This window comes from Haemaphysalis longicornis, unplaced genomic scaffold, assembly GCF_048455015.1.
Source record: "Haemaphysalis longicornis isolate Haplotype H1 unplaced genomic scaffold, Haemaphysalis longicornis Haplotype H1 scaffold_14, whole genome shotgun sequence".
Lineage (NCBI taxonomy): Eukaryota > Metazoa > Arthropoda > Arachnida > Ixodida > Ixodidae > Haemaphysalis > Haemaphysalis longicornis.
Window position 1 is genome coordinate 20,950,723 of NW_027526245.1, and position 23,548 is coordinate 20,974,270.

Here is a 23,548-nt window from a genome sequence, read left to right on the forward strand (position 1 = left end):
CTCATCTTCAAGTTCTCCTTCTACTGGACCTGGCAAGAATCTTCAGTTTTCGCGCCATCCGCCCGTTCATCGCGGGCACAACAGGCAAGCGACATGTGCGACGGCAGAAGAGACTTTGCGGCTTCACGGCCGTCCCCGCGCTACCAGCCCGAGGCAAGCCGGGCCCGTCAGGCTCGCCACCGGCTCCTGCGAGGAAGACCCCCCAGCCCCGACGCGTACCGAGCGTCGCCGCGACCGCCACCCTCCATCGGGGCGGCGAGCTTTCCGCGCACGCAGTAAGGTGAGAGATTTTTGCCTCTCGGCGCACCGCGTGACTGTGGGCCTGTAGGCTTTTCTTCTCCGCGTGTCCGGGGCGCCCACTGATTGGTTGTCTTTGCTTCATTTCCTTTGCCAGCACCAGCCTGCTTATGTAACTAGCCGCTGTTGATGCTGAGGCAAAAATTTATGAGCGTGCAGCCGTTTTTTCGTGGGGTATGTGGGCTCTTCGCGCGGGAGTTGGACAGCTTTGTAGTCAGAATCTTAACGGCACAAGCGTTCGGCTCTCCCGGCGAAGGAGCCCCGAAGAAGACCCCCACGCGCCTATGAAAAGGCTGATTTTTGCGCAGATCTCGCTATATTAGAGACTGCTGATATCCGTTTCCTCGGCTCCTTTCCACCGGAGTTAGGTTATGTCTTGAAGCAAATACGGCAGCCACTTCGGGGTTGGGGGTCTGAGGGAAACGAGGAGTTGAGAGATGTTTCCGCTGCACGCCGCTGCTCGAAGTACAAACAAAGACACCAGCAGGGGTGCCCGGGATGCTTATTTCTAAAATGCAGGGAGCCCAGCGCATAGCAACCATACCGACACAGGATTGGCTGGTTTCAGAGGAGCGACGCCGAAACGTCACACATAGCAACGCCGGCAGGTACCGTACTCTCAGCGTCAGGGACGTTGGAGCGGCCGCGGCTGCCCGATTCCGGAACTAAGCGAAAAGTGACTATTCGGGGAGCGAACCTGCCGCTGCGATATTTCTACTACTTCGCGGAAGCGGTGGAGCGCCGAGCGACGGCATCCTTTGAGTTTGCATGAGCGCGCGATTTAGACCGCACGTGAGCGTTCGAGTATCGAGGAGCGATATCGCCGCTAGTTACGTCTGGGGAAGTCATCGGAGTAGAGCCGTAGAGCCACCGTCGGAGTAGCGCCCAGTGCTGCAACGAAGGGTGAGTGCGCTCTCCTCACACTGCCATTTTGGCTTGCTGCTGAACTGTTATAATCACAGTGTGCTGATGAATTGTTTTCGTGAAATTTCTCTCGTCCTTGCGCGCACGGAAGGGGGCAGCGTAGTGTGGATGTCTGTAATGTAGATCAGATATTGCACGGCGTAAAACACTGGTTTCTTTGCGCGTGGTTACGAAGATGATCTCGAGTCAGCGCGAACGGACTATTAAGCTGAAATGCGATCTCAGCTTGTTCTGCTGTTTTCTGTACACGCACTCGTGAACTGGAGCTGTGCAGTGCCGGTGTCTTAATTAAAAAAAAAAAAACGTGCATCGAGTTTTACAAGCCGGCTAATTTTTGGCACTAAGAAAGCCGGCTAATTTTAGGCACTAAGAAAACTCATTAAGAGGATCCTCTAATTTTGTTAGCTATGATGCCAACGTGACTACCCTGGAAGTCACTTTCAGCACAGCTTCCGACGTTGCAAGTCAGGCATCCTGCCAAGGAGACTTAAATTTTTCAATACATGAAACCACTTCATCTCATTTAATGCACCCTCCCGGCCCCTTTCTTAATTGAATTTGAGCCGCTGTGGTTCAATTGAAGCTTCAAGCTTGGCCTAAATAATGGCAAACCTGCAGGGAAGTTCTTGTTTTGATATTTGTTACACTTTTGAACGATCCAAGCAGTGCAATGTTTCTGCTCGACAAACATGCACTGTATAGGCGTGAATCTACATGTAACTTGTATTTTGGCGAGGTGATGCTTGCATTTTTCATGATGGATGCATTTTTTTGAACTACTCTCCTGCAGGTGGTGCCCGTATCGGTGGGCAGAGAGAGGCCCTACGGATGATGAGCACCTAGTGCACGTGGTTCCTCAGGGCCCAGCTGGCACGAGGTGTGTGCGACTGGTTCCTGCGCTCCTTTTATGGGGCGTCCCTGTTTTGGCAGTACTTGTCAATGCCATCAAGCAACACAAAATATAGTGCCTTTGCAGACATAAGAGCATTGGATAAAAGTGCAGCCTCTCGCTGTGCTTGTGAATCACAAACATGGCAGCTATGCCGACGTCAGGGCAAGCTATCTGTGGTTCCTTGTGTTGTCCTATCTATACACATTTGAGCAGACATTTTAAACAAAGTTCTACCTGCCGGTATCACTGATAGTTGGGCGCTTTGTAATAAATATCTGTGCCTCAAAGCTGTTATGCTTGCATTCTTTTGCAGGCTTGCCACCATTTGCTGGCATAATGTCTACAGCGGAGCCACCAGAGTGCATCAGAGATGACGCATCTTCATCCAGTGAGCTCGAAGTTTTGCGCGCCAACCTGCAAGATGAAGGCTCAGCTTGCCACTGGGTGGAGGAGTATGGCCTCCGGACAAACACATCATGGATTGTGGAGTCTGTGCAGTCAACAGCAAGGTGTCAAAAGTGAGAATTGTAATAACTAGCGGGATCACAATTCTGCTTCTTTGAAAGACCATAGTGCACATGCAGATGGGTGCCCCACATTTTTTGAGGAGTGTTGTGGTAATCGTCCAACTTGAAAACACCGCAGCTCTACATTTTGTGTTCCACCCCATTCCTCTCGAAAACACCATGACAAACAAAGTATATGTGCGGGTGATTGGGTCAGAATAACAGTGTTGTCACGTTAGTGCACACTTCAAAACCAAGCTACACGTTGTTACATTGCGGTAGGACAAGTTCCCCAAACCAAGGTTAAAGGTGAAAAGATGTATTCACCTGTCAGCCATCAAAGAACTGAAGCAAAGCTACGTGCCACACACAGCTTTGTGTATGTGGCGGAGGAGGGTTGCACATACATTCGCAGGAGGAGGCTAGCTCAGTGCTATGCCTCACTGCCCTAGTGTCATCTTCTCATGACATGAGAGCCCCTTAAGAAAGAGAACTGCCAAACTTGTAAGAGCACCATAACCTGCAAGTTTGTTAGTTCCTTTAATTTGATATTGTTAGTCTTACAGCAAATATTTACACGAAGCAAATTTTCACACAAGCTTCTGCATTTGATGCTCATGGACAAGATCCAAGGAAAGGACGGAGGGTAGCTGTAGTCATACACCCAAACCTCCATATTAGCTCCTGTGGCTCGCTATGTCATCGTACCGTGACAGATGCCAAGGAGCTAGCTGTCGCTTTAGAAGCAGCAGAACATTTCTGGACGGGCCATTCACACCAATTTCCCATTTGCAAAAAAACTTGTAGACACTTTCTGACCAGACAAGTAAGCCACCGCACACTTTGTGTACAGCCTCCCAAATTTTTAACAATATAGCGGGAGCGACGATCGATCGGCATGTTAGCGCCTTATCAGCAGCGAAATAGGCAAGAGTACGCACATGCGCATAGGGCTATTGGCTGTACGAGTGCCGTCTGCTATGCTGTCTCCTTGAGAGTGGTACACTCCCTGCCACTGCATGTGAATAACTGTTCATGAGAAACCGTGGTTATTGGATGCACATGGGCATATCAAATGTGCGTGTGATTTTTTTTTTCCGGGTCATTTGCCCCCTCCTAGCGTGAGGAATGTCATGGAAAAGATAAATAAAAGTAGAACAGGACCAGTGTTATGGCTGGAATAGCCATAGGCTGCTTTGCAATATAATGTGATGAATAAGAAATCTGATAACAATAAAACACAGTGCTTAGCTACTTTTTGCAGTACCGAAACGACCTTGCAAGATAAGAAAAATCAGGGGGTGTGTTGTCTTGAGGAGAACAGCATAGCAGATGACACTCCCACAACAGATAGTTTTAGGCGCATGCGCGTACTCTCGTCTGTTTGGCCAGGGAACACCGTGATAAGGTGCTGACATGCCGATCAGTTGTCGCTCCTGCTATATTATTAAAAATTTGTGAGGCTGTACTCTTCCAGACTAAAGGCGGTGTACCCCAACAACCTCAGCATCCACCTAAGATACAACACAGGAGCCTGTGGGGCCCAGCACACTCGGGAATATACTGCAAACCAAGCACCTGATGATTAGGACCTTGAAGAACCCATGCCACTCCCCAGGGCAGCATATTACCGTGGTATCAGGAAAAGATACCCTGTGCCACACGAATCCCTCACGAGGGCAGAATCCACCAACTGGAGACAGCCGCAGACAAGTACGTTCTCAAACTTAAAGGAGCCATGAAGAGAAAATACAATTTCGTTTAATTTGAAAGAACTAGGATTCAGTATCTCACTCAGCTCCATTACAGCCCCGAAAGATGTTTTTTAACCAAAAAAAAAAAGCAAGAAGTATTTAAAAACTTTCAAATTTGGCGCCACATTGACGTGTTATGAGCAAGAATGATGTCATGCGGGCCAACAATAAAACACAATTTTCAGTGCGTTAACTGCACTTTAGCATTCAAGTGATGCGGTCAAATGGAACTAGAGGCCCCATTACAGACGTCCAGTCATGTGTCATCACGACGGCTCAGTTAGGCGGCCGCCAATCGCACAAACAAGGTTCCGTGACGTCATAGAAAATTGGCTTGGGAAATTGGCTAGGGGGCCGCGACTGCTTCACACGTTTTCTTTCATATCTCCGTTATTCGTTCAAAGATTGCGATGATATTGGTATCATTGTTATTGGAACTAAGCAGTCTTTCTAATAAACCCAGCTTGTATTTTGTCTTCATGGCTCCTTTAAACACGCTGAGTACAATTTACCCTACACTATATGCCCACTGGGCCATCAGGAAAAATCCACACCGCATGGGAATGCCAAAGCACAATGGCTGTCCCCAAAATCGGAAACCCTAATGCGGAGCAATGGGTGGCTCTGCTGGCCAGCAACTGCTGTGATGACCAGATCGGTCTGACCCAGCGGGCACATAAAGCAGTAGAGGCCGTTGGAGCCCTGAACCAGTTGTAAATGCCCGTGCTGACCCCATCGTGAGCTGCAGCACGTGGCACAGGAACCCAAGTGGGGTGCCACCCAACGACTAACAAAATATAAATAAACATTTTCCTAGTCCAGTCTGTTCAAATCAACTTTTTAACTGCAAAGCTGTAGTTACTGGCCTTAATTCCCATGTTGCAAAAAACTCCCAGAGTGCATACCCACTGAGAGAGATTGGCTGAAAGAGAGGGCCAAAAAAAAAAAAAAATCTCCAGTGTTCATTCTATTTGTGGCAACACTTGCTCGAAATGACAGACACGTCATAGCGTACACCCCTCGTTCATTTGTCCTCGTGTTGTTGTGCACACAAGCTCAGTAAAAAGAGCCCTTGCACGTAGCAGTGTTTAAAAGACATGCGGCTTGGGAGAGACCACTGTGGCCACCGCATTTTGTAGAAGCCATTATGGATCACGAGAGACATTGCTACAAGTGTGCCCAGTCCTTCCCGAGACGACTTACAGATCCAACCGCTGACTCGAGTCGATGACAAAGAGCTGATGAAAGTCTACGATGCTGAGAATGACTTTTCATCCACCACTCGCCGCAAAGACAACAAAAACCTGTTCAATGCACATGGCGACAATTGCTAGCACCACGCCTATGCAAATAAGCAACAATACTGAAACTTAACCATGTGCCCGGCAATGCTCACCTAAAACAGCCTCGCCCTCCCAGTCTTGTGCATGAGTGCAAGCTTCCCTGGATTTATTTTTTTGTTTGTTTCCAGTCGTTTACTGAACTATAAAAACCAATCTGTGCCCTGTTACCCAACATTGTCGGCTGAAAGTGGTAGACCAGGGACACAAGACAAAATTTCTTAAGGCATTTAAAGGGGCCATGACGACAAAATTCAACTTTATTGAATTTGAAAAAGGGACCTTTAGTAACACAGCTCTATTCCAGCCATAAAAGATGCTTTTTAACATAAAAAAGGCGAGAAATATTGGAAAACTTTCAAATTTTGCACTAAAGTGACATAATATGAGTCATGTTGCCTGCACATTAGCATTCACATGGTACAACCAAACAGAACAACACGACCCACTACAAGCGGCCAGTCACATTTCTTGCCAGTGGCTGTGGTCGCTACCCACCGATCGCACAAACAAGATTCCACGATGTCGTAGAGACATGTCAGAAAGTTGCTCGGAAGTCGCCACTTCCTCGTCTTTTTTAACAGCGGAGCTGCTTAAGCTCGAGTTACCTCTGTGCCTGGTGGGGTTCGAAACTTGCCGCAGCAAAATGGAGAGAAGGAAAGTGCTACAGCCAGATGTGTGAGGGAAAGTGGCCAGGAGGCAAGGAGCCCGCGAGCAGGGGTTGGGAGTGCATGCCTCAATGCTTTTCGTCTTCTGAATCAAACCTGGGTCCCTCGTGCAATGAAATTGGAGCAGTGGGAGATACTGCTGTCTAGCTCCCTACCTTGTGATCAACTTCAGATGGCTGTGACGGCACACAGTTACCTGAAATAAGGAACCACCCCCCCTCAAACCTAGCTCAATAAAGAAGTCTTGTCTTTCTCTCTCTATCCGATTGCGCGCTATCATCACGTTCGTTTCGGGCACTTAGCATTTTCTTTGGGTTCAAGCACGGGCGTTGCCTGGCGTTTCACAATAATTAGTGCAGCAAAGTGGAGAGGAGGAAAATACTAAGCCAACAAGTGTGAGGGGAAGTGACGTGGAAGAAAGGAGCTGGCAAGCAGGTGCGGGGAATGCGTGTCACGGCACAGATGTTCGGGTGGGGGAGGCGTGCATCAGGATTGGCTGTGCCTAGCGACGACATAAGATCCGACATGCAGGTGCTCTCCAAGCTGAGGGATGCGGCATGCACTCAACGGCATCAGTGACCGTTACGATAAGCATACCTGTGAAAAGCCAAGTTAGAGCTAGTGAAGACTGCCAGCTCCACTGTTTCCTCAGCGTTTACATCTCAACTGCAAAGGTGGCACTAGCATTACTTTCAGACAAAGCAGTAGTTTTAATGAACAGAACTTGCTTTTTGTCTTCATGGCCCATTTATAATACCTTTTGTAAACTACCAGGAAAGCCCTTGTTAACAGCACATATTTCATAATAAACATTCACTGCACAAAAAGATGACAAGGAAGAAAGTAATCGACATGATACACCCACTTCGCCCAAACCTATACCTTATTAATACATTTTATGTCTGACACTGCAAGCAAAAAAAAGATTTTAAATGGGGTTACACCAGACACAACGTGATGAGCATTTTTTTTTATTCTGCAAAAGGCGAACTTTATTAAATTATCAGTAAGCCAAGAGATTTTGTAAAAATTGTTCGATATTTTAAAGGAGTAGACACTATTTTACGAGTCCGTCTTAACCCATAAAACTATATTTAATTAGTTAAGACGTGTTGCCACTGATGATCTACAGCTTCATTCATGGTATCAGTTTCTGCTTTGGCCGCTAAAAGCCCAGGAGCAGGATGCTGGGTGCTGTCGGGCACACCTAACTTCTTTGCGTCTTTGTCACTATTTTGATGCCTTGTCGTGTGCTTCAAAGGAATGAAGAGGCCACCTTTTGAGACCAGCTATACCTGTTTCCCCTTTATTTCAATTAAAAACTAGTCTCTGAATTGAGGCACTCTGAAACTGCCCAAAGGTGGGGGTGGTAAGGCTGAAGGGACCAAAAGATGCCACAAGCCCCCCTGAAATGTTGACTGTGTGGCTATTTTTGCAGTGAATGTGCTTGTTGGTTTCCTTCTTGACTAATATACATGCTGCTGAGAGGGAAAGGGGCAGACCGCTTTGAGTCTGACAAGCTGGAAGTTTTTTGCAAAATGCCTCTCTAAGCTAGTTTTATGTCACAGAACAGCTGGCCCAAGCTGTTTTCTGGCTGCTCAAAGCTGAGGCAATGATACTGCTTTAAATTGTTCCAAGCAACTTCTATGCCCATCACCGCAGGAAGGCATCTTGACATCTTCATAAAGTGCACCGCATTAATTTTTAGAAGTCATACTGCAGTGTCAGTACTGTACTGCTTTAATTTGTAGTGGTGCATCATCATCTGCTTGCAGCGCCACTATCCTCATCATGAACAGGACTGTGCTCCAGGGCCGGTCGCATGTCTACGCCGCTATCTAAGTTCCGGCCGGGCCTTACGCACCTGAATAAATGTAGGAGAGCCACACAGCGTAACCGAGTCCATGGCTCCCTTTCCTACAACACCGTTTCAAGCACAGGGGCACGCAGCTCAGAAATGACCCAGACACTCAAGGAACACACGCTACCAAAAGCTTTTCACTGGTGCAGTGGAGGCATGATTTGCCCCACATGCCTCCTCAGTTACACATGCTGCTGTAATCTTTTCTTCATTTTTTTTCTTTTCAGGATGGTGCTCCATAAAACATGGCGTTGTAAACAGAACGCACGAAAGAAGCCATCTGGCAGCAGCGGTGCCTCTTGCCCGGCTAAGATAGATATAAAAATAAAAAAAACGAACAGGCACACAAAAAAGAACGATCCTTTCTTGAGAAGGCCGAGCCCCCTGCCTGCAGTGATTAGGCTGTGGCACCAAGAGGGCCACAGCCATAGCACCACATCTGCCGATGCCCTGCGGCGTCTGGGTCCCGCCACCACGACCAAGGAGACATTCGTGGGCTACTTCGAAGACGCCATGTCCCCTGCGGAAGCCATCCGGCTCCACGAGAGCAAGCTCCTTGTGCAAGAGGGAGGCTTCACCCTGCTGGCCAATGCTGCTCTCAACCCCCTGCCAGCCGCAGTCTACTACTGGCACAGACTCTGGCGGCAGGAGAATTTTGGCAAGCAGGTGGACCCCCTGGACAAGCTGGCAGAGAAGATGCCAACATACGAAGAGCAAGGTGAGCATGCTGTGTTAACTTGTGCCACAGCTACGGAATGTGGCACTGGAGGAAAAAAAAGAAGTTTTGTTCAACTCTGCTCAGCATAGCACATGTAGTTCCTGCTCGTGTTAACGGCAGCCATAGGCAGGCTGTGAGAACGCAGCCAAGGAGATTAGAGAACTTCGTTGCAAATGCAACATGGTATGTTACCACTATATTCAGAATTGCTTGGGTTTGGGCGAGTTGGTTTTCCATATCGACTTGAAATTTCAGCTTGAACAAAAAACGATAGGACTTAGGAAGGACTGTGTCCGTGTTTCCTTCCTAAGTCCTATCGTTTTTTGTTCAAGCTGAAATTTCAAGTCGACCACTATATTGTTTGTCAATGTGTTGAATCATAACCTGTTCGCTAATGTGCGCATAATTTGAACCGCCATTGCATTACTGCCTCCAGCATAACAAATGACTGAGGGGGAGAGATACAAACATGCACTTTCTTTATATGAAATAGCTGTACATACTAAGAAATAGCTCAACATACTAATCACATCGCGAAAATGATGCGGGAGAGTACTAACTGTCCCTATGCAACCCTGTTTGCTCCATAGCATTGGCAAAGGGTACACCAGGTCCCTCTAGGCCGATTCCAATTGCTGCATGGTCTAGCATGGTTTCTCAAAGTCGGTTCCGCAGGCTCCTCCTCGGGGTTCTGTGAGCCACCGATAAATTTTTCCTTGTTCCACGCTCGCCAAGTAACTTATATGGCGAACCCGAGGTGCAGTTGATCTAAGCAACCTCCATTACTCATGCCCAATTGTCAGTAAGCGCATCTCGGTGCATAACACAAATGTGCGAGCTGCGCAATAAATACCGCCAGCAGCTTGTAGGCAGCCAGACTCCGAAAGCGGGCCGCGTGGTTAAACTATTGCACTTGAATCTTGGCCTTATATTACCCCGATGCGGATTTCTCCTGTTTGGAGATAGGTGCAGCAAGCTTATGTGGTCGTGTAAAGTCAACATTCAAGAGCAATAAATTGGCGAGGGGGGGGGGTGTTCCTTGGCACTTAGTGGAGCTTTGCAGGGTTCCCTCGGACCAACATGCCTGAGAACCCCTAGTCTACTGTATCTGTAGCAGGACTCCTTGGCAAGGGATTCATGCTTTTGGTGACTCCTATAACTGCATAAATCTTATTATTTAAAACTGCACGGTGTTATTACCTGCTCGTCATCTACTCTTATCTTTATGCAGGGATTGATGTCCGGCTGAACCGCACCAAGGATGGCGCCTCCTGGGCAGTCCTTGTTGCCACGCCAATTATGAGGCGGGCCCAGCAACTCCACGCAGCACGCGAACTGATTTTTGTTGACTCGACGTCATCCTGTGATGCGACACATGCCACAGTCACAGTTCTGCTGGCTGCAACGAGTGCTGGGGCAGTCCCCATAGCTGTCTTGCTCCACAACGCCCAGACAGCCGAGGCCTACGCCACAGCATTTGCACTCCTCAAGGAGGCCTACCCACTGTGCTTCGGCGGACTCAGCGTAAGTGACATGCACGTGTGGTGCTTTCACTGACAATGTCTTGTCATTTTCTTTTTGAAAGGGTTGTCAAATCTATGTCACAAGTCAATAAGCATGTGTTGCTGAACCTAATGGAAAGATTATAAAAACAATGCACAGGGAAAAGGACCAGTACAATCATGAGGGCATGGTGCAAAATTCTTTTCTTATTTTTTGAGCTTTCAACCAAAGCAGACATTTACTGCCAAGTTTGGTCAAAGGGCAACATTATTGGTCAGCCATTTTCTTCAAGTGCAAAAGACGATAAATTGAAATTGTTATTAAGGGAAAGAACCACCTGGAGGGACAGAAGTACATGTAATTTAAGTATGTGTCTTGACTGATATCTTGACACTGGAGGGTGCATAATTCTAACTTGACCAGGTGGCACGTGCTGGTAGGTCCAATTTTCTGCACAATATAGCAGTGACTCGCAAAGAAAAGCCAGTGCCAACATCTGTAATAAATGGGCGTCTGCCCTTATGTCTCCACTCGGGCACGACATGCAGCTTGACAGGCAAACACTAAGAAAACATGGACATGTAGGAGCACCACCTCACAACGGCTAGACAAACCCTGCGAATTGTTTCTTATAGTTTCCACGAAGTGGCGCTGCCAATCGGGTGACTGCCCAAGCCGGGAGCACATGCAAAATCTAGGAACAGGAGAGAGCAACAGGGATGTGGCTCTTTCGCCATTTTCGGCTTACACACGACAGGGAATGTTGGCCTGAGAGCATTCATATTTTTGCCGTCAAGAGCAGTGCCATGGTTACCAATGGTGCCACTTTCTGTAGCAGAGGTGGTGCTGAAATCGAGTGCATATTCTGACATGCCTGCATGCATGAAGCAGCGATGACTGCTTGGTGCGCCCCAATTTGCAAAGATGTTCCTCACAGTAGTCTAGAAAGAGACTTGTTTTTTATTGCGCCATTTTGCCACAGGGCATGAAAGTAACGGAAGGTTAAAAAAAATTGGAAAGAAACTGGAGGCAAGTGGCTTTATGCACCACAGAATGCTGTATAGGCCAGTCGCAGCAAGATAGTCCTACAGCAGCTTGTAAAGCTGACCATGCGTCCACTAATAAATATCGGGTGGACGGCCTGGGCGATTTCCTAGGGCTACCAAGTGCTGGGTTCGGGCTGATTGGAGTCCTGGGCATGTCCCCAGGGGGTGGTCCAATGTCGCTTCCGCAGCAGAAGTAGGGCGGTAGGGGCAAGTTAAATTAGTCACCACAAGGCTAGAAGTCCACGTTGCATGAACACCCAAGCAAATTCTCCAGAGCGTGACCACCTCACGGTGGGTTCAACCGCCAGGAAAGTCAGCCCCATGCAGAGGAAGACGGCCACACGTGGAGTGCCGAAGAGAGGCTGTTTTAAAGGGACAGACAACCAATTTTTGTAGAGTATATATTCTCTATCCCAAATGAAAGTGCATCACTTAAAGCACCTTAACGATAAACGGTTTTGCCGATAACGCCCTAGAACTTTTCAAATCGGAATTTTTTAGATCTACGAACCGTATGTGTCCTCCCAAAAATAATGCTGGCAACCATGACACACAGTAGCGTGGCAACATACTTTTGTCTGTATGCCAGATGAAAAGCGATATTTAAAAATTCGTCCCCAGTTAAAGAAAAGTGTGAATCGCAGGCTTCCTTATTCCTTTATGTGCTTTTTTTAATTCACCAGTCTATTTTGCACGAAGGTGCCATCTGCTGGGATGGACAATAGGTAGAATCTGGCTTCACGTTGTGGGGGTCAGAAGTTCGCTTCTCCCCAGGCTTGTCTTTTCTTTTTTTCTTCCGTTGGATTATTTGAAAACTGAAATTGAATACTTTGGCAGAAGAAAGTCCCTGACTCAGGCAGAATCATCAAAGCTTCTTCACTGGGTCTGTTTACTGAACGCTGCCATTGATTCTGAGCATGGATGCTCAGTTATCCACACTGAGAGGAACCCAGCGGCGGCGGGTAGCGTGTCTCAAAAATTTACAAAATAGTGTTTAAAAATACATATACAATTTTAACTATTACAAATACTTGTGTGAAAAGGTTTTCAATAAGTGAATAAACGTTTCAGCAGTTACAGTAGCAGCTAGGTTTTCAGGTCACGTGACGGGGACACATATTGTAGTGTCAAGTTTCGAGAACCGCCACCCTTCCGATTTCAGGAAGTTTGCTGCCAAATTAAAATTATTTCCGCCAATTTGTTTAGAAATTTCTTGTGGTTACCGGGCTATATCAAATGCTGGCTTTTATACGAGCTAGAGAGCATATGCACGACAAAAATCGGTTGTCCGCCCTTTAAGTAGAAGAGCATCCTGCAGTGACAGCTGCAGAAGCGGGAGCGGGTCCGTAGCTTACGGATTATGAGCAGCCAAGTTGGCCTCCAAGTGGGCAGGTGTGCTGCAACATGTCCAGAGGATGCAAACAGGGCACGGGAACGATTTCAGCATCCGGTGCACGTCGAATGTAATGCTCAATGTGCTGTGTACACGCCGCATCTCTCGAGTAGCCTGTGTTGAGTCTGTGTAGATGATCAGGCAAGACGGTGGGGCAACACAAAGACAAGGGCCTAGGGCTGAGCTCTCCTAAAACAAATGGAAGAGGTGCCTCCGTAACATAAGTGCATGTCTGGTTTACAGATGGCATAGCACGGCAAACTAGGCTCGTGTGGATGATACCATTGCCTTCACATGGGCCTAGAGGCCATGGTGTGTCAATAGGGAGGGGTGGGTAGGTCTGATGCACTGGGCAAATACTTTTTATATGCCAGAAAGGCCGGTTGTGAGGGAATACAGTAGAACCCCGCTGTTACATTCCTCACTGTTGCATTTTCCTGGCTGTTACGTTGTGTGCCATCGGTCCCGGCATAGCTCCCATAGGATATAACATATTGCGAACCCCGCTGTAACGTCGCAACTGTGGGCCTGTTACCGTATAATGCGTCGCAACCTGACACTCCAAAGCGGCTTGGGCACCGCCATTTTGGCTTTTGATGAGTCTTGGCCAGGATTTGTTACTAAACAACCTACAAGAAGCTGCAAGCGAGTTGGAGAGGCAGTCACTAGATGGCCATCTGTCGAAAGTGCTATTATGATCATCACTGAGCTTACAACAGAAGTTTTACTTCGGAACGCCGGAAGTGCGTGATGTTAACGCCGCCGCACTGTTGTAATGGTGCCGTGCAGCGTTTTTAGATTGGGTCAGTTGGCAAAGAGCATGGCCTTCCAGTACCGCGGCACGGGCCGATGCTGCTGCCGGTGCGGTACCGTTGAGATCGGTCTCGATGCATCGTCTGCTGCTCCTTCCTTGCCACTCTCGGCACTTTCTACACCACCCATACCGTCACTTGTGCCAGTCCTTCTACACCGCCTTTCTGCAAACTGCACTTTCTACACCACCCATACAGGCGGTCGGAACGGCTAGCACGTGGTACGGAGATTTCACGACGCTCGATTTTGTTGTCGACCTTCATGAGTAAGGTGACGACGAGCGAGTGGTACAATGATTTTGCGACGACTATCATGACTTGACGCCCGTCTTAATTGCTCTTGGCAACACTGAATGTGCACATGAAAAATGCAAAAAAACACCCCTACATTTGGTGGAACGGGCAGAAATGAAGTGGGCAACAATGGAGTTCCAGATAGGGGGTCATTTAAAGGAGTACTGGCACGAAATTTCAAAGCTGAGATAACTATGTAGAATGCTTCCTTTTTATCAGGAGATATCTCCCAGCAAGTTTCAACAGCAACCGTTCAGTGAAGCGTATTTAAAATCCATTTTAATCTTCGCCCGCACGAGAAAGCCCAGAGCGGACCGACATGACATCATCTGCTACTTGCCCCAAACTGCCGACGTTGGGGCTCCCGTGACGAAGCCGACGCACTGGCTGTGGTTGGCGCACGCTGCTCGGGCGTGTGTACACGTCATGATTTTGGGACTGACGTCATGCTGCCCGGGCCTGTGGGGACGGTGAAGACCTCGGCCGGTCTGAGTGCGCGCACACTACCAGAGCGGCAGTGATACGGCAAGAATGGTGACGTCACGTGATACCTCCTGTCATGGCGGCCGCTCGGCGTTCGTTTTGTCGAAACCGAAACTGACACGAATAAACGATGCCGTAAATGAATGTTTACACTGCGCTCGACCGTCTAATCTGTCATTCTATGATTAGTGGGCTGGTAGGCATGCATAGCAGCGAAAAAAACAACACAACAAAATTTCGTCTCAGTACTCCTTTAATGACGCCAGTAAGACGCCGACCCATTTTCGTGGCTTTCCTCACTCTTTCGTTTTCCCAGCTGTGACGTTTTTTTTCCCGGTCCGGTGGAAAACGTAGTAATGGGGTTCCACTGTATTATGGTCAGGCTGAGGGCTCTATGTGGACAACCTAAGGTCACCAACTGCTGTTGTTTCAATACGCATGAACATTATGAACTAGGGCCTAACACTGAAAAGAGAGCTTTTGGCATTCTTTGAGGTGGAAAGCATCACGCAAAAATTGTGAGGAAGAAGTGGAAAGAAAGGAGTTCGCTTGATCGCTAGCTTTAACAGAAAGGGTGAATGAGGTGAAAATGCCCTTAATATCATTTGGAAGGTGACAGCTGCAGCAAAAAAAGTGCCTAAACTAATTGGTGCGCCAACGAGCACCGACAACGAATGCTAGCACAGTATGATAAAACAACGTACAACTACGCTGACAAAAGCTATTTGGCATCAGCTGAAAGGCCCTTGGCAAATGGTTCAGCCACCACCTAATACCGGACAGGCATCCCAATGTGCCGTCGGCACAACAGTCAAGCTTCTATAGGTTCAAAGGCAACAAAAAGCTCCTGCAACTGAATGAGGACACCTGCACTATTCAGACCTTCCCAAGTAGACATTATACCGGGTCATGCTGCCAATATCCAGTATTTTACAATTCCACCTCATTGACTGCACCAACTGTTGTTGCCCACAAGGTGTCCCAATGGACGGACTAAACACTTTGCTGCACAGAGTGCAGCAAGGCTTAATGAAGGCACATGGCTAAGGCACAAGGCTGCTGCGTAACCGGGATTGCACTTGCATTGAACCAAACATTAAATACAAGGCACAGTGTTCACACTGGCTTACCTGGCTGTTGTAATAACCCCACAGGCATCATAGGCTGTAGGGGAACAATGTATGCGCATTCAGAAGGCAGTGTTGAAGATCACAAAGCAGAGACAGAGATTTTCATCCTTAAGTCACGTAGTGTGGGATCCACTATCCTAGCAGAAGGCTTCCCTCTTTAGTTGGCTGTACATGCTAGAGCAATCAAAGCAGCATTAGTGTGAAGAAACAAACACATGGCAGCATGGAAGCAACCGTCATCGAACGAAGGCAGCAGTTCCTTAGTCTCGAGCACTATCCGTGCTTTGCTCCTGTGTAAATGATGTCGCCATGAGTACTTAATCTTTTTTGAACTCACAAGCTAGAAATAACAGCGCTTTATCTTCTAAATACCAAACCCAGTCCACCAGCATTATTTCTTATCAAGAACACCCAACATAAGCTCAGCGTCCTCCTTTGGGCAGTATTTACACGTCTCAAACACGTCTATGGGCAGATATTGCGTGGCACCCTACCTTTGACTTCACTAAAAGAAAGCCTGGAAGCTTGGGTTATTCATGAATGCACTAATAACTCTACAAATAACCCACGCATGAATGCTTGGGTTATTCGTAGTAACAATGTGTCTCATTAGCGGCATGTTTGTCTGCTAGGTGATGAGGAAATTGCTTTTGAACTACTTGTTCTGAACAACACAATTACCCTTTTCGACCACTTGTTCTGAATAACGTTTTTGCATTTGTCGTAATAAAGTCTAGCGATGGAGCACTTGAGGGCTGCTAAACTGATGCCAGGCACGACCATAACTGAGATGATAACGTCACCTTATGGAAAGAAATCAAGCACTACGCAATCACACCTCGCCACTGCTCTGCGTGCACTACAGCGATACTGCGGCAGGGTTATTACAAGCGTGCCACAGTATACCGTGGAGATAATCTTGACAAAATATAGTTCACAAGTTCATAATTAGTCCTTACCGACCGTCTGTCGCCGGCGTTCGCCGTGATATAATTGCCTGTGTGACCGTCCGTAAGGGCGCCGCCATCTTGGAACGCTTGACCTGGCTTGGCTGAAGCTCGTCTAGCGCACTGCGTTCCCACAACACGTTCACAGAAAATTTCTTTACATGTCTTTGCACGTGACGCCGGTTGTTTCCCCTAAAATAAACTTACATGGTTATTTTTGAATTAATGAAAAAACTGCCGTCGCAGGAGTTCTATTTGCAATGGCGGCGCCATCTATCCAGTGCTAGACCAAACAGTGCTGGTTACGTGTTTTGTTTTCGTGTGGATAGGTGGCGCCGCTTCCAGATGCGCGCACAGATTTATATGCTTAGCTTTTTTTTTTATTACTGTGTTGTCTTGCAGAAGATATCAGCTCAAACGTTGCCGTTTTGTCTGAAAAATGCTTTCATATTTGAACGAGCCGACAACCCCCGAGGTGGGGGGAAGGAGGTTGAACGTCGGTCTGATTTCTGGAAGAACAAAGAAACTAATGGAAAACTAACCTCCATTCTACAAATTCCTGTGATTTATCCTTTGGTCACAGGGCGTTGTGGGAAGCTATGGTGGGAAGGGTAGAGGTGAAGGGCAGGAGATTGGAAAGGGGAAGTGAAGAGTAGGATAGGGAGTGGAGATGAGGAAGGGAAGTGGGAGGAGCAGGATGAAGTGGGAATAAGAGGGAAGGGGGGGGGGGGCTTATTTGTTCGACAGGCAAGACTGAAATGCTGAGATACATGGCCAGTTTTTCTAATAACCTTTTGAGCTTGCAATTTTGGGAAATACGTTCGTGTACTGCAGCCTGACTGGCACCTCAGTAGCTGATATATTAATCTGTACTAAAACGTAAATGTTTGTAACTCTCCATGAGTTCTGTAAATGAATGGTGGTTTTCGAAAAGCTAATGGGAGCAGCACACTCTCCTGCTGTTTGGCACACAACTGCCTTTTGGACAAATTACCATAAAAATTTTAAGGAACATAACAAAAACCTATTTAGAGCAAATGAAATTGACCTAAGAAGGGAGCTTGAATTGCATTTTCATAAGCACATCATCATCATCATCACCATCATCACCAGCCTATCTACGCCCACTGCAGGGATAAAGGCCTCTCCCATTATTCTCCAATTACCTCGGTCCTGTGCCAACTGTGACCAATTTATCCCCGCAAACTTCTTGATTCATCTGCCCATCTAACTTTCTGCCGCCCCCTGCAGCGCTTGCCTTCTCATAAGCACAGGCACACCTTAAATGATAAGCGCACCACAAATGTTACGCTTGATTTTAAAATTTTACGCTTCGACAGCTGCACACGTAATCATGTGCATACAGTACATCACTTCATTTATATTATCATTGCTATTTTTGTTGCCCCATTTATAGGCCCCTGGAGCATTCATGACAGACAATTCTGCTGCTGAAAAAGCAGCTCTGAGGACCACCTGGCCCGAAGGAAGGCAGCTTCTGTGCCATTTTCATGTGGCACAGGCAGAATGGCGGTGGTTGACGGCTGCTCGAAACAATGTTGAGAAAGACCAAAGGAGAGCTTTGATGACGAAATTTCAGCAGGTTCGTGTTTCCCATGTATTTTCGTGGCAGTACCAATGCATGAGTGGCAATGACATGGCCATGTTACGGTCTTCCAGGTAACTAGGCACATTTATACAAATGATGAAAGCAGTGTACATTTTCATTGTACTACGGACTGGCTGTTAACATGCTGCTAAAATTTAGTCCGGGCAAGAACACTGATTTCATTACACTTTATGCATTTAAAATGACAAATTTTAAGTTTTTAAATTTACTTTGTAGATGTTAATGTTTGCATGTTTTTATGTATAAATGTTTATATTTGAAAGGACCTGAAAAAAGCTATAATGAGTATGCAGATGTTACACAAGAAAGAAGTCTGGCAGGAAATGAACATGGAACCATTGCCGTTGAACCTAGCCAAATTCATGAGAGTAGTATCAGCGTAATGGTTTAGATACAGGTCTTTGGCTTGCCTCAAAGGTTGAGTGCGAAACTTAGTTTTATGATTAGTAATCTTTTGCCCACTTGAGCCTACATGAACTCTCAATGTCCTAATGACACTACAGGCAATGGTTTTTAACATTTCGATTCAGACAGCATAGCATTTTTATCAAATTACCTAACAATGTAGGCGTAGATTTTATGGCGTCCACACATGCAGGAAAAAATGCAATGTGGAAAAAACCAGTTTATAAGGACAAAGCTTTTTGCGAAATCAAACATATATCACCACTTGCACCAAACCACAAATTCCTGCCTGGAAAGTTAGGGTTAAAGAGGTCAGAACAAACGCAAATATGTATCACCAAAGCAAGTGCATATTGCCACTTGTGTCAAAGCTATGTGTATCTGTGAATGTATGATGTAGTGCATGATTTAATGTGCGCTTGATAAGGCAAACAAGCATGTGGGGTTGGAAAACAAACGCCCTGATGTGCATGCTATTAGCAGGCCTGCCGTTCAAAATATGACTTACAGTAGAAGCTTAGACATCCCGTCGCTTAGATTTGTGTATTATGAATAGATTAGTTATCAATAAGCACCATCTTCAAAATCAGTATGGTCAAGATAAAGGTGTGTGTGTGTGTGTGCAGTCAATGCTCAAGGAACGTGAAATCCCTAGAAAATTTTCACCTAAATTCCGTTACGTCTGTGTGATGTGCTAGAATGCTTTGTGTTCTAATTTTTTATGCATTGACTTCTCTCAGATCATGTATGCCACCAGCGTGGAGGGCCTCAACAAAGCCATCGAGGGCCTTCGGGGCAGCAGCCACGAGGGCTACAAGGCGCGTGTCGAGGCCTTCTTGCAGCAGCAGCAGGGGGAGTGGTTGTTGCTGTGCCGTGCAGACCTAACTACACGAGGCCACAACACCAACAACTTTGCAGAAGCCTCCATCAGGATTCTGAAAGACATTGTGTTGTCGCGGACGAAGGCGTTCAATGCTGTGGCACTTGTGGAGTCGGTTGGCCAAGTGATGGAGGAGTACTTCAAGAGCCGCATCCTGAAGCACGCCAACAACCGGGTCTCCACGCACCACCTGCTCTACCACAGCCTGCTGAAGAGGATGCCTGAAGAGGCTGCAGCGGACATTCGAGTGCTCGGAGACGGCTGCTTCTCCGTACCCAGCTCCAGTGGCAACGGCGAGTGGTACGAGGTGTGGGGCCACACAGGCCTGTGCACGTGCCCAGCTGGCAACTCAGGGGCATTCTGCAAGCACCAGGCCCTGGTGCACAAGCACTATGGAGGGCTTTTCCCGAATTGCCCTGCACTGACGGTCGAGGACAGACATGAGCTGGGGTGGCTTGCACTTGGCAGTGAGTGCCCGAGCATTGACTATTTCATGGCATCGGGTGACGAAGTGACGCCAAGCCAACGTGCTTCCTTGGCGAGGTGTCAGAATGGTGAGCCCGTGGCCTGTAGCAGCCAGGACTTTCCGCCAGAACCGGCGGCCAGTCCGTGCCAGGAGGAGCAACCGGAACAGGATGCTTTGTGTGATGCGCTGCCATCCACATCAGGTTCGCAGCAGCAAGACAGGAAGGTATGTGCGCCATTCCACAAACCAGTCTCATTTCACTAGGCATATTAAATTGTCCCCGCAATAAATAGCCTAAATTAATACACCAAAAAGGTAACTGCCACAAAATTTCCTAGCTCGAAAAACGCACTGAAGCGCAACAAAAGAACACAAACAAGACAAGCACTATCCCATATGTGCTGTTATGCTCTCAAGTATTTTCTATCAGTTATCAGGAAACCTATGTCCAATGTTGCGCTAGGTTGTGATACCACCCACGCACTCCTTGGTCTTTTTTTCGCGCTGTTTTGCTAATGGATTACCAACTAGCCGGAACCCTCGCGCTTTTATTTATATTGAACACCATTCTGCTGAATTTGCCCCAAGTTCTTTTCATTTGCATGCAAATGTGAAACAAGTATGAATGAATTGCTAGGCAAACTGCAGCTTTCAAACCACTTGTTAATCTTTGAACGCACGTGCGTGCAGCTCTGGGCAGAATGTACATTTGTGAAAGGCTGTTGTGCAGTGTCATACTTTCAGAGCACAGTCAATAAAAATATGATGCAATGTAATAAATTTTTCTGCAGTCAAAAGCCACTGGCGCTATGCATTTATTGCATACCAGCCCAAAAACTAGATGGGACAACGAAAAAGAAGTCAAGAAGCCTGCTAAGTTGTATTGTGTCTTTGTGGTCCCGTCAAATCTTCCGGTGTTATGGAATGAAGGGTCCACTACTCGCATACCGATACCCCATTCCTCAATACAATGAATACGTATAGCAAGTGTCTATTAAATCCGAACACTATTGACGTGTGCTGTGATAGCATTTTTTGTACTGTAGCAAAATATTTATTTCTCCGATAAAATTAGTGTCCTGGTTATAAATTGCTGTCTTTGGAAGCAAGTATTGCTTTAAAACCCATCTAATTTTACTCAAGATCAGGTAATCCTCTCCCTTTTGCCACTTTTGTGAAAGTTTCTTATGAAACTGTTTGTGCAGGATGCAGATGACAACCTGGAAGCCCTCATTGCCGAGATGAGAAAAATTCACGAGGCTGAATGGCACAAAGACTCGTACAGAAAGCACCTGACAAGTGCAAGCATGCGCTTGCAAAGATTGTGTAAGCAGCAGCGTGGTGTAGGGGCCATCATGGCGATGAATTCGGCACTTGGCCTCGAATTGAGGCGTGGCCGTACTATAAAAGTGCAGCCCACAGCCCTGTCGAGGCGCCGTCCAGGGCTTACCAAGGGGTCCAAGAGAGTGCCGGCTGGGCGACCACCAAACAATGCAGCATTGAAGGCAGCCCGAAAGCGCCCTCATGTTCTTTGCCGCAGTGTTGGCGCAAATGTTCCCCATGCGAAGATGCACGGCCAGGGACATTAACTGTTTCCTTACTTCGTCTCCTCTCTGAAAACACAAGCCCCTTGACCACGCCTTCTCACCCCCCAGCATTTTCTGTTGTTTGTTTTGAGGTACTACTTCCTGTTTGTTGTTTGTTTGCGGGTGTGTGGTGCCGTGTTTTTTCGTTTTGCTGTGACAGTGCTTCAGTGCAGCGGGCAGACAGTCACGTAGACGTAGCCCTGTGTGAAGTCCCCCTACCCAGTTTTTTTCTGTTGTTCATTCTGGGGCGTGCGGTGCCGTGTTTTTTCGTTTTGCTGTGAAGTGCTTCAGTGCAGCAGGCAGACAGTCACGTAGACGTAGCCTTGTGTGAAGTTCTCCTCCCCAACTTCTTTCTGTTGTTCATTCTGGGGCGTGCGGTGCCGTGTCTGTGAAGTGCTGCTTCAATGCAGCAGGCAGACAGTCACGTAGACGTAGCCTTGTGTGAAGTTCTCCTCCCCAACTTCTTTCTGTTGTTCATTCTGGGGCGTGCGGTGCCGTGTTTTTTCATTTTGCTGTGAAGTGCTGCTTCAGTGCAGCAGGCAGACAGTCACGTAGACGTAGCCTTGTGTGAAGTTCTCCTCCCCAACTTCTTTCTGTTGTTCATTCTGGGGCGTGCGGTGCCGTGTTTTTTCGTTTTGCTGTGAAGTGCTTCAGTGCAGCAGGCAGACAGTCACGTAGACGTAGCCTTGTGTGAAGTTCTCCTCCCCAACTTCTTTCTGTTGTTCATTCTGGGGCGTGCGGTGCCGTGTTTTTTCGTTTTGCTGTGAAGTGCTTCAGTGCAGCGGGCAGACAGTCACGTAGACGTAGCCCTGTGTGAAGTTCTCCTCCCCAACTTCTTTCTGTTGTTCATTTTGGGGCGTGCGGTGCCGTGTTTTTTCGTTTTGCTGTGAAGTGCTTCAGTGCAGCGGGCAGACAGTCACGTAGACGTAGCCCTGTGTGAAGTTCTCCTCCCCAACTTCTTTCTGTTGTTCATTCTGGGGCGTGCGGTGCCGTGTTTTTTCGTTTTGCTGTGAAGTGCTTCAGTGCAGCGGGCAGACAGTCACGTAGACGTAGCCCTGTGTGAAGTCCCTTCCCAGATTTTTTCTGTTGTTCATTCTGGGGCGTGCGGTGCCGTGTTTTTTTGTTTTGCTGTGAAGTGCTTCAGTGCAGCGGGCAGACAGTCACGTAGACGTAGCCCTGTGTGAAGTCCCCTTCCCAGATTTTTTCTGTTGTTCATTCTGGGGCGTGCGGTGCCGTGTTTTTTCATTTTGCTGTGAAGTGCTGCTTCAGTGCAGCAGGCAGACAGTCACGTAGACGTAGCCTTGTGTGAAGTTCTCCTCCCCAACTTTTTTGTATTGTTCATTCTGAGCCGTGCAGTGCTGTGTTTTTTTCGTTTTGCTGTGAAGTGCTGCTTCAGAGCAGCGGGCAGACAGTCATGTATATGTAGCTCTGTGCAAATTCCTCACCCTCAACTTTTTTCTGTTGTTCATTCTGGGACGTGTGGTGCTGTGTGTTTTTGTTTTGCTGTGGAGTGTTTCAGTGCAGTGGGCAGACAGTCACGTGGATGTATCCCTGAAAGTCAACCCCCTCCTTGTCTTTTTTCATAGTTGAAGGGAAGATTTATTCTTGGACTGAGAGGACTAGTCCCAAAACGTTACGATGGCCAAGAGTTGGTGTCCTTTTGTTGTAGGAGTGCGGATAGTGGCTCTTGTGTTGCGCATGGCCATTCATGGCGAATGCCCGACGCTGGTTATGTCTGTCAATTGTTTAAGTGGACATGGTGTTGGTGACAGTCTTTCTTGCAGTTGCCCACAAGAAAAAAAAAGCCATCCTCTAGCAACATGGCAGATGAGATGATAAAAGGGTCTATTTAAGGCTTCAGGTGATGGAAATAGACGTCATGGATGTTTTGGTGCTGGAGAGGTGGAGTAAAAGCCGAACCACATATTTGCAGGATATGTACATTTGACGACGCGGTAGAGGCCATGGTAATGCGAAAGCAGTTTACTGCTCAAGCCAGGAGAACTTGGTGGC

At 47.4% G+C, this 23,548-nt stretch overlaps 2 protein-coding genes across 2 annotated transcripts in view; one reads left to right on the forward strand and one right to left on the reverse strand.

Moving 5' to 3' along the window:
• The window catches only part of LOC144164798 (neprilysin-1-like), a 508,128-nt gene that overhangs the window by 33,735 nt on the left and 450,845 nt on the right, over positions 1–23,548 (reverse strand). The gene's annotated exons all lie outside the window — the stretch shown is intronic.
• On the forward strand, positions 909–23,460 carry LOC144165192 (uncharacterized). The gene is made up of 8 exons (XM_077695304.1): positions 909–1,200; positions 2,012–2,098; positions 2,427–2,631; positions 8,470–8,960; positions 10,192–10,484; positions 17,986–18,171; positions 19,344–20,174; positions 21,155–23,460. The coding sequence occupies exons 3-8, from the start codon at positions 2,450–2,452 to the stop codon at positions 21,536–21,538; spliced, it is 2,367 nt and encodes a 788-aa protein (XP_077551430.1). The 5' UTR covers positions 909–1,200; positions 2,012–2,098; positions 2,427–2,449; the 3' UTR covers positions 21,539–23,460.